At 28.8% G+C, this 16,659-nt stretch overlaps 1 protein-coding gene across 1 annotated transcript; it reads right to left on the reverse strand.

Annotated features, from left to right (window-relative positions):
* Positions 1–3,986: 3,986 nt before the first annotated feature.
* LOC107438517 (uncharacterized) lies at positions 3,987–8,979 on the reverse strand. The gene is made up of 2 exons (XM_016050823.3): positions 6,540–8,979; positions 3,987–4,312 (listed from the first exon to the last, which is right to left on the reverse strand). Exons 1-2 carry the CDS (start codon positions 8,968–8,970, stop codon positions 4,197–4,199), a joined length of 2,547 nt encoding a protein of 848 aa, XP_015906309.2. The 5' UTR covers positions 8,971–8,979; the 3' UTR covers positions 3,987–4,196.
* Positions 8,980–16,659: the final 7,680 nt, after the last annotated feature.

Raw genomic sequence — 16,659 nt, forward strand, 5'->3', positions numbered from 1 at the left:
TGTAATTAAAATCATCGAAATCAGTTTGATTGAAAGATGAAATTTGAAGGAACATGAAAGTTCTTTATTAATCGTCTTTTCCTTCCTCTCAGTTCTTTTCCGTTATCAAATCGGTTTTGATTTTTGTATTCTGAATTTTTTCGTTTATGATTAGTTAAATTTTAATAACTGATTTCTGGTTTCTCCTCTTAAATATCAATGTGATACCCATATTGTATACATATTTCTTACTTCATATTTGTCAAAGGATTTTTAAATACATATTTTAGGAAATGATTTCGGAACACTTTATTCATTTTAAAATTTTTATTAAAATAAACGATTTTTGTGGTTTGACTTGAAGACCCCATTATGTTACAAAAAAAAAAAAAAAAGAGAAGAAGCATGCAACTGTTTTCTTTATGAAAAGTTGAAAGATTAATAATACAGTTAAGATTGCTAAAAATCATCAAACCTTAGACTTCTAAAATAAAAGTTCCAACTGTGGAAAGCTGTTTAAGAAAAAACCTCCTCTTAGTAAGAGATAAAAAACTACTTGACTTGACGAGTTTTGGTGGTACGTTGTAACTGAAATGAAATAACTTAAATATTGATAACTGGACAAATGCGGCGTTGTTCTCTGTGTATATTTTTTTTCCCTAAATGGAAATAAAACAAGTTTGAGACGATAACATTTAATCGGTTTTATGCACAAATATTGATTAATTTGTGCAGTGCGTCAAAATAAAAACGGACCACCCTGAATAACTTTTGATCTAATGATCGGATCTTCACGTTCTGGGACTCATTCTGAGTAGATGAAATGGGTGACATCAAATATGCTAATTAATTGATGTAGTCGATATTTTCAGTTGCGAAATCGGGCACAAAAACATACTTTCTCTGAATGAACAGACCATTTTTTTCAACAGATTTTGATTTCAGACACCTAAAATATAGGGAATAGCCACAATCTGGGAAGTATGGTCCTCATGGTTTGGTCAGGAGAGTGATCCAAAGTATCCATATAATATTGATTTTACTTTTTGCATATTTCGTCTTATCTAGATAATTTTTTTAATTTTACACACAGTTATAAAATTCGTTTTTCCAATATAATTCCGTGTAAAAAGTAAATTTTAGTAAGTATTAATTAATTTATTCAATAATAGTAAAAAAAAATTTGAATTGTAAGGTATAAAGTGTTTTACGTCATTTTAAAGTATGTTATTTTGCATGGTTAAATACAAAATTTGGGCAAAATGGGCTGAATAGTCCCTGAGAAACAAAAACTATTCAACCTGTTCTGCCCTAGTAATTATGTTTTGCTATGTAAAATTACATACTTTAAAATGGCGTAAAAATTGTATACTTTACAATTCAAAATCTTTCGACTTTTATTTGATTAAATTAAAAATATTTACTAAAATGCATTTCTTGCATGGAAATTACCCTTAAAAAAAACGAGTTTAAGAATTGAGTGCAAAAATTTGAAAACAAGGTATTTTTATTTAGAGAAAGTACGTTTCGGTATCCGATTAAATTAAAAATATTTACTAAAATGCATTTCTTGCATGGAAATTACCTTTAAAAAAAACGAGTTTAAGAATTGCGTGCAAAAATTTGAAAACAAGGTATTTTTATTTAGAGAAAGTACGTTTCGGTATCCGATTAAATTAAAAATATTTACTGAAATGCATTTCTTGCATGGAAATTACCTTTAAAAAAAAACGAGTTTAAGAATTGTGTGCAAAAATTTGAAAACAAGGTATTTTTATTTAAAGTACGTTTCGGTATCCGATTTCGTAACTTAAGATATCGTCTGCTCTAATTAAATAGCTTATTTGAAGTCATCCTCTCTATCTATTAAGAATAAATCTTAGAACGTGAAGATCCGAAAGAAAAAGTTATTCCGGGTAGTCCGTTTTTTTGTTTTTTTTTTTTGGGGGGGTGCACTGTACATTGATTACCTTGTACCTATATATGCATCAAATATTGCTATATGGTGAAATTGTCTAGCATTGCTATATAGTGTTTGCAGTGTATGCTTTCCCTAAATCGTTGGAAGCAAAAATGAGTCAACAGAGCTTTGTCAAGACTTTTTTGTGCAACAAAAAATTCAGTTTTTTTCTCCTTTTTTTAAAAAAAAAATCTCTGACATTGCTATTTTGAGGCTATCTTGACAAGTAAGCCCGTGCTCCACGCATTTTTTTGGTCCCTAAAAACATTTAGATATTGTTTATCTTGTATTTTGTGAATTAAAAGTAAACAAATCCGAGTTGATAAGATAAACAGTTTAGAAAAAAAAAATTATACTTAGCTAAAAGCCAAAAATTCTATTTTTTTATACATAATAAAAGCCATTTTATCATTGCAACTTTTGAGCTCGATTGTCTCGTGTTCGGTATCACTCGATTCAACATTAAAAAATTGTATCAGATACAAAAACATTAAATTGCCATATTTATTTTGCTCTCCCATTCATGTGAATTTGTACAAATTTTTGCAGCTTACTAAGAGAAGGGTGCTTAATTCTTTGAAACAGAGTAGAACGTTTGTTTTTAGAGTCCAGGTTTAAACAATATTTTTATTGTACTGGATAAATATATAATACAAAATGATCGAGTACTTTATCATACGTCAACTACCGTAGACCAGGATATCTAAAAAGGTCAACGTTTAATCAATGGGAAAAACTATTCTGGTGATCTAGAGCATTGTGATTATTAGTACTGATTCTAATTTAGAACATAGGCCATGCTTGGAATTCCTTGTATTCTTTTTCTTATCGCTTTTTCTTTTGTTCACGGAAAAAGATCATTTATATCCTGTTTGTTCTTTCATGAAGGATATTGTCTTATCATCAAAGCTTTCGTTTTAGACTCCGTTACTGATAAGTGGAAGCATTTATAAAGAAAGAAAAAAAAGCTTCAAATACTTTTTATAATTACATTTATAATACTTTATTTATCTCTGTTTTTGTTGTACGTTACACGATATTAAATTATAATGAAATAAACTAAATTTGTGTTCTTTTTCTTTCTTTTTTTAAATATTGAAACAGTTTTATCCGTTTCATTATATAACATAATTCTGCTTTTTCTTTTCTGCAGTTGTATAATTGATTTTCGATTTCTCATAGCTATATTTTATTTTCTAAAAAAATTTTTTAAAGTTTATTTTAATAAATTGGAAAAAATATTTAAATCCCCTTTAGATATTAATAAAAATAATCTTTTATGGTACGCTTATCTTCTTTCTTTTTTTCCTTTTTTTTTTACCATAATAGTCATCCGAGCGTTATTCAAATAGAAAGTGTTATGTAGAAATGAAGCTTTCGTACAATGCATCAAAACAAGGGAGGAAAAGAAGAAAAGAAAAAACGAACCACTCTGAATAACTTTTGATCTAATGATCGAATATTCATGCTCTGGGACTCAATCTTAATTGTACGAGAGAGTGACCTTAAATATGCTAATTAATTAGTGCAAATTATTTTTTTAAAGTCACGAAATCAGACACGCATTTTCTCTGAATAAACATACCTCTTTTTTCGAACGAATTCAGATTTCTAACTCCCTAGTTATAGGGGTAACAGCAATCTGGGAAATATGATCCCCATAGCTTTGTCAAGACAGCGATTCAAAGTTTGGACCCCTTAATGTTAATTTCATTTTTGCGTTTTTCGCCAAATCTCCAGAATTTTTCGAACGAATTTAAAACATTTTGCACACAACTATAAAATTCGTAAAAAAAAATAAATTTTAGCAAATATTTAGTATTTTTTATTATTTTATTTAATCACGGTAAAAAATTTTTTTATTGTAAAGCATGCGATATCATTGTGCTTGGCCAAGTGCAAAATTTAAGCGAAATAAGTTAAATAGTTCCTGTGAAATCGACTTTTAAAAATGTTGTCTATTTATTGACAGATTTCCTGTCATTAATGCATGTTTCAAATGCAGAATAGAGTTCTAATAATTTCTTCGTTTCTCATTGTCCTTTATTTCATAAATATCAAGTAATTATAAAGAAAATATTTATTAAGTTAAACTTCACATCTTTAAAGGAATGCAAAGAGACTGAACGGTAGCGAAAGTGTGTTAATTATAACATTGTTTAAGTTTATTATGCTCTCTGAGGTGCAAAATTTTACAGAATTTCCAACTATTTTGGAAAATGAAAAAGCCATGAAAAAAAATTTCTTGATAAAAGCCTCATCGTTTTAAATAAGGATGAAGCGGTTTCACACGCTGTTTCCGAGAAAGACCTACTCTTACTTTATATCTTTCCATTTCCAAAATTGTTTTCTTTCTCAAATCTTTCGGATCACCTGTAATAATTAATGCATTTACTATTCAATAATTTCAAAATAAATTGAAAAAAAATTTCAAGAAAGGAATTGTAAAGAAAAGTAAGTTTAAAATATTTCATTGCAATACTAAACAGCACAAAAATCTAATAACTTAAAATAAACTATGGCAAACTCAATGTTATATTTTAAACTACACAAGATAAAATCTTACCGAAGGCTAAATTTTAACTGCTCTGTAGACTGAATTTGACTCAAAAACAAATAAAAGAAGATGTATTGAGCAACCAGCTAACAGGCATACGCCCACTAAATTAAAAAATAAATTTTAGTAGGTCAAATGAAGTTAGTAGTTTTTAAGTTGGTCTTAAGGGTAGTCCTTGAGGTATATATTTAGTTGGTTCTAAAGGTATATCCTAAAGAAAATTAGAAAATGGTTGAATGAAAATGAAAATCTTTTATCAAAATACTTTTGTGTGGTTTTGGAGGACCAAGGCATTATTATTTCAAAATTGTTCTCAATTTTTTTTTAATTTTTTTTTTTACTCTATAACTGGACAAACTTCACTTTATCATGAGAATAATAATTAAAAAGTCTCATTTTAACTTATGTAGTGAAAAGTGAGATAAATAGTTTTAAATTTATTCTATAAGGATATCGTATTATCATATCAAATAAAAAAAGAATCAGTACTTGGAATAATTCGAGGAAATCCTCCTTTTCTGTTCACTATATTTTTTTAGAAATTTTTCGACCATTATTATCATTTTTACTGATGGCTCTTTATTATTAAACAAAGGAAAAGCTTATTGATATGAGTGAAAATAAATGCAAAGAAGCCTTTACGCATTTCTCTGAGCTCAGTAAACTTAATAAACATAAATCAATTAACTTTAAAATCTACTTATTGGTTAACTCTTTATGATTTTTATTGAATTAATTAATGGATGCGAGGGATTTATGACTTTATAAAAATTAAAAAAAGAATACGAAATAATTTTTGTGGTTAACTTTTTTATTTTATCCCATTCAACCTTAAAATGTATTATCAGTAAGTATAGATAAATTATCGAAATTAAATAAAATATCTTGACGTCCTAACTAGCAAAAATTTGTAGTTTCTTTCAAATAATCGCAAAATTAAGGTTAATTATTTCATAATTTTAATTTCTAATGACTTAGATGTCGTTGATATTTATAGAGTAAATTACATTCAACAATATAGTAATACTGGTGATTATTTTGCGAAATTTTAATGACTCTTGCTTAAATCATAAAGGATGTATTTAACTTTCATACAACTTTCATAAAAATGTAGTCACAATCAAGTCACTTGGTCAGCAACTGTGAAGGGATGAGAGAATCTGGTTTCAATGCATATTATTTGATAAAATTTTCATTAAACACCTCGAAGTATATCCTTGTAAAAGGTATGAACTTTTAGATAAATAAAATTCGAAAAACATTTCATACTTCATAATTCCTTCAAATAGATATTGTAAACAAAATATGAAACAATGAAATCATAAACTTTGATTTAGCAATAAAAGTAATTGGAAATCATCGATGTACTTTTGATGTAATTAATGTATTTAAAAACATTAACGTATTTTTGACAGCTCTAAAATGTAAGGAAATAGTCCATTCTGTTTTACAGTAAAGCTTATTTCTTTAAATCATGTTGCTCTTTTTAATAAGTAGATCTATTTTTCTGTCAATTTATGATAAAGGGAAAAAATTAAAATCTAGAGCAGAAATTTGCTTTTCACAATGTATTAAGAATTTAGGAAAAAGTTTATAATATTCGTTATCAATCGGTTATTGATACAATCGATTTTACTCTTAGAAAAATCATTGCAAACTTGAACCATAATATTGGTACTTGGGGTATCAAATTATTGAGGAAAGTCACTGTAACCTTAATACGATGATAAGGGGAAGCTTGTTCCCGTTTAGGATACAATACCGTATATATGGAGTATATATGGAATAACTGAGCTGGGATTAACTTATGCAATTATATATGGTTCAATTTAGCATCTTATTTGGCTTGCAGTAAAGTCTCTCAATAGTATATAGCTCCCCAATGCTTATAAAATTTCATCTTAGTAAAAAAAAAAGGAAAAATATATGTCTTTAGGAACCTCAATTCTGATTCCATTAAATTATCAACTTGACCATCTTTGAAAAACAAGTAAATTAAAAGATTAAATTTAAACTTAATTGGAATTAAAAATAAAGGCTTACTATTGGCCACTTCAGCATGGAATGTTTCTTCATCAACTACATTCTTCTGATTAGGCACAAGTTGATCTTCAATAGGTTTTGATCTTGGAGCATCCGAATGAGTAGTAGGCAGGTAAATTTTACCTGGTGAATTAATTGGTTTAATAGCTGAGTCAACAACTGATTCATGTTCATGTTTAGCAAATAAAGCTCTTCTTTTATTTGGTACTGTTGTTAACGGTTTTAAAATTCTGTTGGTTCCAGGATTGCTATTTTTGAAAGTATCAGGATCTTTATTTTCATTATCACTCTTGGCTTGATTTAGCAAAATAAATGCGTTTAAGTCTACAAATTTCTCAAAGGATTCGTTTAACATATCAGTTTGGCATGCAGCATGCTTCTCTTTAGGTTCTATAACGGAATCTATCATTAATGGATCATTCATTGTCGATTTTTTATTTAAAAAATACTTGGAAGTCTGCGGAAAACTCTGTAGTGATTGAGCTTCAGAAAAATTTGCTATTTCGTATTTTTTGGAGAAGTCAAGCATCTTGTTGAATGGATAGCTTAAATCAGATTTTACTTTCCCAAAACTATGGAGAGACATCGCACTAGAAGACAAGTTATAACACGTGTTCGAAATTACTGAACTTTTTGAAATCATCATTATTAGCGAATTTCTCTCAGTGATTGAATTCTTATTGTTGTTTTTCGATGACATTAATCCAAAATGTAAACTATTTTCTTCATAATGCCTTTTGGAACTTTTGGTTTTTGATTCCGAGACATATGTCTTCTCTAATGAATTAAACCTAGCATTGTTAGAATAGCTTTTGCAGTTACGATTTAATTTAGTTTTGCGGATTTTTGCTTTTTTCTCCATTAGACGGCGATACTTTTTAATTATCTTCTCAGAGAGTAATTTAGCATCATTGCATAATCTACTGATGTTAACTCTTCTATATTTAAAGACTATGTTTCTTCTGTTTAGTTGGAAGGCTAGTAATGAGGTATTACTTTTCATAAGCATTTTTTTATTCGAACTAACAAAGCCTTTAGGATGTTTCATTTGGTTATGACCTGAGCTTGTTTTATCTTCTATTTTTCTGCAGAGAATAAGGGTTTTTTGTGCTGTGGTACCTTTTTGAGGAGTGATATCTTTTTGAGGAGTGGGATCTTTTTGAAGAATGGGATCTTTGCAAGGAGTGCTATCTATTCGAGAAGTGCTATCATGAAAACCGTATTGCTTGCATAGATTTAAATTATGTATTTGTTGACAAAATGCATCTTCAGTAACTTTATTCAGAGAAACCTCTTGAAGGCTACTATCTCCATAGCTTCCGTTAAAAAATTTATGCTTTGATATAACTCTGTTTCTGAAAGCGGAATGATAACCTGAGTTTCCTAATTTCATAGAAACTGCGTAATCGAACTTCTTTATTATTGAGTCGTTAAAACATTCAGGTGAATACGTTAATGCTTTTGCATTTTCTATCAAAAAAGTGTTATTTATTGTATTATTGAATATTTTAATTGTTGTAAGTGTTTCTTTTAATTCAACCAATTCAACTCGGAATTTCTTGCAAACAAATGACCCTACAAGCATTTTGCTTAGAGAAAAAAAATTTTCTTTAAAAGGTACATTTTGTGGTAAAACGTTCTTTAACCATAACAAAAAAATTGCAATCAAACTTCGATAATCAAGACAGTAATTCGTAGCTTTTTTAATGTAATTCTTATTTAAATCTAAAATGACATTAAAAGGAGCATCAAACTTTTGTTTATCTTTTGAAAGAATATTGACATTTTCAGAAAAAATATTTTGATTGCTAAAATTATCAAAAAATGGAAAGAGATTTGAAAATATATTTATATTGTCGTTAAAAATTGAAATCTCTTCGTTGCTTGCTTCATTTAAGTCTAATGAAAATATCTGACCATAATTGCCTTTCTGTTTAACTCTAATCATACTTTGATCAGAAATTTTTTCAAATATACTACATACATGTAATGGAACACATTCCAAACTTTGGATTTTAGTTTGAGCATTACTCGACATGTTTTGTGCCAAAGCTAGTAGTCCATTTGAAAATTTTTTCATTTTTTTAATGCTAGGATCAGCACAAATGATGGTGTTACATAGATTTTTATCACTCAAATTATAATTTCTCAACTGGAGGCTTTTCTGGAAAAATGAGTGAAAAAAATTCTGCAATGTTTCCACTTTTGGTTCTTGCAATGGTTTCGAATCACTATTTAGAGTGGACTTCAAATTTATCTCTTTTGAACAAAAATGCATTATACCTTGATGGCTGTCTTGTGAAGTATGGTATATTTTCTGAGAACTATTAATGTTTAATGAAGGACAACTAGGTATTTCTTCAAGTTTCTTTAATAGTTTCAAAAAAAATTGTCTACGCTCTTCGAATTCATTTATGCCAAACAAATTCATTATGTTATTTTATTTTCCTATACAAATAAATGAGAAGTATTATAACCATTTAATGAACTTTATATAAATACACATTGACTATAGGCTATAGATTTCCTCAAGAAGTAAAATAAATTTACAACTCAACTGGATACAATACACATCTTTAATTTTTTTTTTTTAGGTTTAATTCATTTCACATTATTAAATCTCTGTGGAAAAATGTGTTTTATTGAATAATTCCAGATATTCTAATATTTTCCATAATCTATTGAATATTTGATATCATAGAAAGTATTAGAATAGCTTACATTTTATTAGAAAAAAAAAACTATTTTGCCAGAATACTGCATGGTTTTAATGCTGATTTTATCAAACCAGTAAAATGTCACAGGATCTTGCGTTTAGTTTTCAACTGTTAGTTCTTCAACTTCATTTCAAATTCATATATATATATATGTATATATATATATATATAATACATATATCGAACACATTTAATTGTTACTTTTACCAAAATCATTACAAAAGCTCTTCGGTAAAAATTAGCGAACGTTTTGGTGTTCTCATAGTCAGAAAAGCCGTAATTTTTACTACATTCTGATAGTTTTAATCATACTTTTTTTCACAGTGCATCAACCAGAGTTTTAAAATCTGTAGTTTAAATGTTCGACTCTAATTCCGACACTCCTAACTTTTCTAAGAGCCCAGCTCCAATTAATGCTCCATACACCTTGATTATACTCCTTGGAAATTTGATTCTTTAAAGTTGTTTTTGAAGTCAACTACAAATAAACCTTAAATTTACCCTAACACCTCAAAGCAACTTCAAATGAACGCAAAAACATCTTAAATTTTTCTAAGGGATTTTTCCCACATTGCGGCTACCCCTTATACTTTGGAGGTCAGAAATCCGAATCCAAGCAACCAACCAATTAACAACCAAGTAGCTCTTAGGTATACTTTAACAGCCTTGGACGATTTTATTCTATAAAACCTAATTTTTAACTCGCATGATTAGAAAATCATTATTTAACAAAAAATATCGATTTTCTTGTGCTTATACAATTTTTACACGCCTTAAACCAATAGTTCTTACTTAATCTCAATATTTTAAAGTAAGGACTTGTTTAATATTGTACCTAGCAGAGAGGTTGGTGTGGAAAATGATGGGAATGAAAAAAGCAGTCCTTATAAGACTCCAAAAATTTATGACTAGAATCTTTCCCGAAAATACGGGAATTTTCAACACTCAATTACAGCACGACTAACCGGCTACAACAGATGATAGGCCGTGAAGCATCAGAACATTATGGCAGTCACAAACAGACTATAGTTTGTCTAAGCTAAGAACTCCTCCCACCACAAAATCTGAAGCCTTCTGGTGCTATGGAAACAAGTATGGCGTATTTTAGGGACTAACTCTAGGACTAACACAATAGACCGAAGAGATTCCCTTTCTCTCGACGAAACCACTCCAAAACAGTGACCCCGCACCCCTACTTGAAATAGTTATACCTCGTTACCATGCTCACTACCACAGATCCAGACGAATGTCTGGAGGACTTCTTATTTTAAACGAACTATAATGTTCTCTTTACTTCTACAACTAAACTTTCTGTGAAACCCCGGAACTTTCGACATGATTCGACACGATTCTCGCATAACTTCGTAAAAATCGGTCCTATTGCTTCGAAACTCGAATTTTCCAGTACTATAATTTTGTCACCAAAATGTTCTCCAATTATCGCTAAGTCGGCAAATCGGCAAAAATGTCGCCGAACAGAGTTTTTTTTTCCAATTTTTTTTATATATAAGAAATGCATTAAGCATTATTTTCTCTCTAAATTATGTTAGAATTAACGTGATTTCCTGTCTAATTTTCTAATTAAACTGTTTATTTAGGGTCCGTCTGAGATATTTAGCCTAATAACAAAAGAATATTTACAAAATTATTCACATATTTTCAAATTCGTTACAATATACATTTTTTCATCATTAATTTTAAGCATGTGAATAAAATCATCATGTTGTTCCTATTTTTTCCGATAGAAAATTTTTTGATTTTAAAATATCCTGACACAATGAGATATTTTAAGAAATAGAAAAATCCTTAAATTTCTATATTATTAAAAAGTATTTTTAAAATCATAATACATGTATAATAATAATAAATACATATCAGACAAGTATACAAAATATTTTTAAAATATAATTTAACAACTACACGTCAAATGAATACAATTTAATAAATGTTTATAAACTAAATATAATGAAAAGTTAAGGACTCTTTTTAGTTTTTACAAACTTAAGCTGTTAGCTTTTGCATATAACTGCTGGATATTAAATCAATGGAATAATTTCCGTCACCTAAATCTAGTTTATAAGATAAAGCATAGATACAGTAAAAAGTAAAAGTTGAAAATTATAATCAATCTTCATCAGCATTTATATTCTCTTTATCGAAAACTTTTAATCATTCAAACCATTCACAACTTTATGACAATTTTTACTACGCTTATACAAGACTAATAAAATTCATTTGAGATTTAAGTATTTCGCTTACGTAATAAATGAAAAAGAAAATGCAATAAAATAATCGAAATATAAATCATAAATTTACCTATTTAAAGCAAGAAATTTTCAATTTTGAAAAATGTAGCTACTGTTTAAGTTCTTTTTTGCTTTAAAAATTATCTTCTGCCGCTAAATAAACATTTCTTATAAGTATAATTTTTAAATAAAGATCAAACGATAAAGAAATATCGATATTTTAATTATAACAATATGATTATTTAATTATCGAATTTTTTTATGCATTAAATATGTGTTACTATTTGCATTTCTTGTTTATCACTTAATGTCCATTTCTATTCCAGAGTTTAATCAGTGTTAGAACAAGGTTGAACTAGCTCGTAATTTGAGTACTTTTGAAACGCTAGTGCTGATAATTTTCACCAACATTTTTGAACCAGTTGTCGTTTGTAAATTCCTAAATTGTTTAAACGTTACATGATTTCAAAAGAACGAATTAAAAGCAGTTTTTTTATAGAAATGATTATCAATGCACAGTTTTTATTATATTTTTTGACAGCAGATTTAATTTAATTTCTTTATCGGAATTTTATTGAGACTTATTGTGATATGTCAATCTCGTTAATTTAAAAAAAATATATAGAAAATAAATTTGTTGTTTCTAATGTTCTATATTCAATGTGCTGAATTAACATGGAATAATAAAGATAAAAGTAAAAACAGAGACCACTTTATCAAAATTTTTAAAATTTAGCTACAAAAACTCAAAATCGATATTTTATAAATGTTACTAGTGTTTTTTAATAGACTTAAAAATTATTTAAAAAGAATAATGAATTTCATAATTAATTGTGTTTACAAACAAAACAAACAACTTGTGTCAAAACAATAAAAGCTATGATTTAAATTGCAATTTTAGCGGCTTGACTTTTAAAAAAAATCTTCCTAGCTCTTATTTATTATAAGCGCTTAGGATTGTTTTTTAAATTTAAAACAGCAATTATTTATAAGAAACTATAGATACTTTCATGAATATAAAGACATATCAATTTATACAGTAGAGTCATGCGTTATTTACTATAGAGCAGTTATGGCATAGAGTAGTTATATTGACCAAAATAATTGTTACAAGTTACAAATTTATTGCTACATAGTTGACGTAGGGGGTTTAAAAACACCATTTTCGGTTTGTACTTTATTGTTGGTCCCTCAAACCTGTGAAAACCCTTAACTTCAATGATAAGTATGAGAAATCGCATATACTAAACATTTCTAAATATTTAAAATGATTCACTAAGTATTTTTTGAGAAAGATCAAAAATTAAGTTAGGATAGAAGTGGTTCCATTATTTTGTCCAACCCGTTGCCTTATAGATTGTTTATTTTTTAAATCCTTTAATAAAAGTTACTGGACAATTTATAAGTTTCGAGTATTTTTTTTTTCAACTGATGTGGTGATCAACAGTTGCTAATGACAAGTCAACTGTAGCTAATGACTTTATGCCTATTTTTTTTTTAAGTATTTTGTGTGGGGAGAGTAATTTATTAAAAAATTTAAATTTATACTGTTACTTGGATTATTTCTCACAAAATTTGCTTAATATTTATGATCAAATATTTGATAATGCAAAGTATTTTTGCTACTTTAATGTGTGTACATACATATAAGTTTCCTTAATTTAGTAAATGTGTTTTTGTATTGAGAAAATAAAGCCCTCATAATTTTAGAGTGACAAAAAATTTATAATTTTCTTTGTATCTTTTCCATTACTTTATTAGAAGAGCATAAATTGAATAAAAAAAAGAGTTAATGGTAAAATAAATAGACCAATTATTCAGTTATAGAATTGAATAAACGAAAGTTATAAAATTGTGAATGGAAAGTTACAAGATGAGCAAGCAATGAAACTAATGAAGCATATCATGAAAGAATAAGTAAAAAGCATTATAAATGATAAAACAAATAATAAAACAAATTAAAAACAGATAAATAATTTCAGATATGCACAAATAACAGTGATGATAGAAAAAGCATAGGAAAATAAAGGAATTTTCCACAAAAAATTTAGAACACATTAAAAATTTTGCCTCCACGGTAACAATTGATGTTATAATAATTGATGTTATAAGAAAATAACTCGCAATAAGAAAATAATTCGAAAATAACTTTCGTGTAGTTAAAAATTAACTACACGAAAACAGTAGTAATTTGTAAATAGTATTGGATTTGTTTCTTTATGTCATGGCTTTATTGAAGAATATTTTTTTTAATCTTCATTATAGTAGTTGGCATTTTTTTCGAAAAATGTTTAAGCAGCTTGACAAAAATATTTTCCTCATGTTTCTAAGATTTAAGATTAAAATTACTCTTAGGTTATTTTTTAAAAAACATTCTTCCTTCTTTGAAGAGCGAAGTATTATTTTCTCGTCATTAGAATTTTTCATATCTAAAACGAGAATAAAATCTTTACCTAACTGAGGTAACAAGCAACTTTTAAAAATGTCCATGATGGCGAAGATTTGTTTACAATTTTATGAGTGCTAGTGTTATATTGAGGAGGGCAAAGGGTTGCCTTACAGTGAGGATTACCAGATAAGGCTAGGAAACAGTAGCCTAATAAAACCACATCGAGTAAAAGTGCCCGAGAGTCAACAATGCGGAAAATCGCGAGCGAGCATGGCTTTCGAAACAAAACTCGTCGACTATGGTGTATAGTTATGGGTGATTGAAGCACTCGTACCTTCATTCACTAATTTTTACGCCATAATTCATGATCTGACTAAGCAGAACATTCTCAAAAAAATATGTATAAGGGTGGGAAAAAAATCCAGGAAAATTACTTTAGGGTGAACAGAGTAAAGAAATGTACTGATGTTAAAGCTAGTTTACATAATCAAATTAAATACTTTAGAACAGGGGTCCCCAACCCTATGCCCGCGGGCACCATGGCGCCCGTCGATCGATCTAGGTGCTCCCGCTGCTTGTGCCCAACGATAAAATATTTCAGTTTTCTATTTTCCTAATAAATGCTATGCAAATACATACAGAGGTACGCTGGCTCAGTAAAGGCAAAGTACTTGATAGATTTCTACATTTAATTGGAGAAATAAAAAATTATCTTCCAGCCAAAAACCAAACATTTTTAGAATTAAGAGATCCTCTTCGGCTAGCAGATTTGTCTTTCATAACGGACATAATGGAAAAACTAAATAATTTAAACTTGGAGATGCAGGGAAAGGACAAACGTAAAGCAAAAATGATAGAGGCTATAAACTTGTTCAGAGCTAAGCTAGTTTTGTGGATATCACATTTGAAAATGAAGTCTCTTGTGCATTTTCCAAACATGAAAAAAATTATAAGTGACAGTGAAATTGACTTATTAACATTTGTCATCAACCTCCAATTGCTTAAATATCAATTTAAAAAGCGCTTTAAACAATTTAATATCATTGAGCCTTTGATAACTTTTTTGTTAATCCTTTTACCAACCAAATAAACGTAACCGTAATAGCAACATACATTTCAGAATTTCTTCAAGTAAAGCGAGAAGAATTGGAGATAGAAATTGTGGATCTTCAGAATGACATTATCCTCAAAACTATTATATCACATGAGAAACTCTGGAATATAGTTGAAGGAATAAATTCCATTCTTAAAAAGAGCATCATATTCTCCCAATTATGTAGGGCTGGCAGCGAAATGCCATGCCAAACACCACATTGACTGTATTTTATAAATAATTTTTATACTTCGTATGTTTTGAAAGCAATTTAGTAATAATTTATTTTACACAAGAATATTAATACCAATTATATTCATATGTTAAATTAATTTTTAAAATTAAATTTTTTGTGCACTATATGTAGTATGCATTATTACCTATGTCTACCAACTATAAATTTGTCTTGAAAAAATAAATGGTGCCCGCCATTCGACCGATATTCTGGTAATTGCTCTTAGGTACAAAAAGGTTGGGGACCCCTGCTTTAGAATGAAACATCTGTCTATCCATCCTTTGAATGAATATGAATCCATCCTTTTTAATATCTAGAATCTAATTAAAAATTAATTATAACTCAAACCAGAGGCAGGGCCTGACTAAGGTGTGTTGAATGCATTAATGAGGATTTCAAAGCTCTGAAAATGAACAACTGAAGCACCTTGACAAGGAGAAGTACAGACTGGAAAAAGATCCCTTGCCCCACGAATGGCAATCGAGTCAATAAAAAGGAAAGAGCCGTGATGGCTCAGGGGATTAAACGTTCGCCTTCTAATGAGGTGAACCGGGTTCAAATCCCAGCGATGACTGGTAGAATACGTATTCCGTATCCGGCTTGCACACACCACAATGCTGGCATGAAATATCCTCAGTGGTGAACTGATCATGATTTAAATAACCTTTGCTGTCAGGCAAACCCTGAGAGGTTTTCGTGGTTTTCCTTTTCATGTAACGCAAACGAGGGTTCATTCCATCAAAAAAGTTTTCCACGAAGACGAATTTCGTCCTATGCTTGATCCATGAGTTCCTTTGTCTTAAGGACTGGGTTCAAAATTACAAGGCTAAGGAGTTGAACACTAGTTGGCTGTTCAACGACGGCTATAAAATAAAAAGGAAGGGGTTTTTTAAGAACATTTTAAAATACTTGCTCTCTTTCTTTTATTATACCCGACTAATATCGTTGCTTTTATTACAAGATTATAGCAATAACCACACATAAACATTTTCAAAAATGTTAGTATTAGTAATGGCAACAACACGTTGGAAATTATACTTAAAATTCAGGATCTTCATCCCATGCCAGCTTCACACACCAGTTTGCACATTTGGAACACAATCATTTGGCTATAGGTAATCTCTTAAGTTAGATATTTTCAAAGATAAAATTTCAAGGCAGAAATATTAATGCAAGACTTTATTTGCTTTTTTTCTATACCAATTTTATATGCTAAACATTTGACTTAAAAATATAAAAAAAACTATTTTTATTGTTTTTAATATTTTTAAAACTATGCTTTTAAATTCGCTGTTTCTCTGCTGGCCGTTCACACCGTTTCTGTTTGATTTACAGGTTTGTTTGTTTGTTTTAAATCATTGTTCTCCAATATCGCAGATTTTAAACTAGTCTTACAAAGTATAGTATAAATTAGTTTAATGAAATATAGCTTGATTGTTT

Source organism: Parasteatoda tepidariorum, chromosome 5 (genome assembly GCF_043381705.1).
Source record: "Parasteatoda tepidariorum isolate YZ-2023 chromosome 5, CAS_Ptep_4.0, whole genome shotgun sequence".
In the NCBI taxonomy this organism is placed as follows: Eukaryota; Metazoa; Arthropoda; class Arachnida; order Araneae; family Theridiidae; genus Parasteatoda; species Parasteatoda tepidariorum.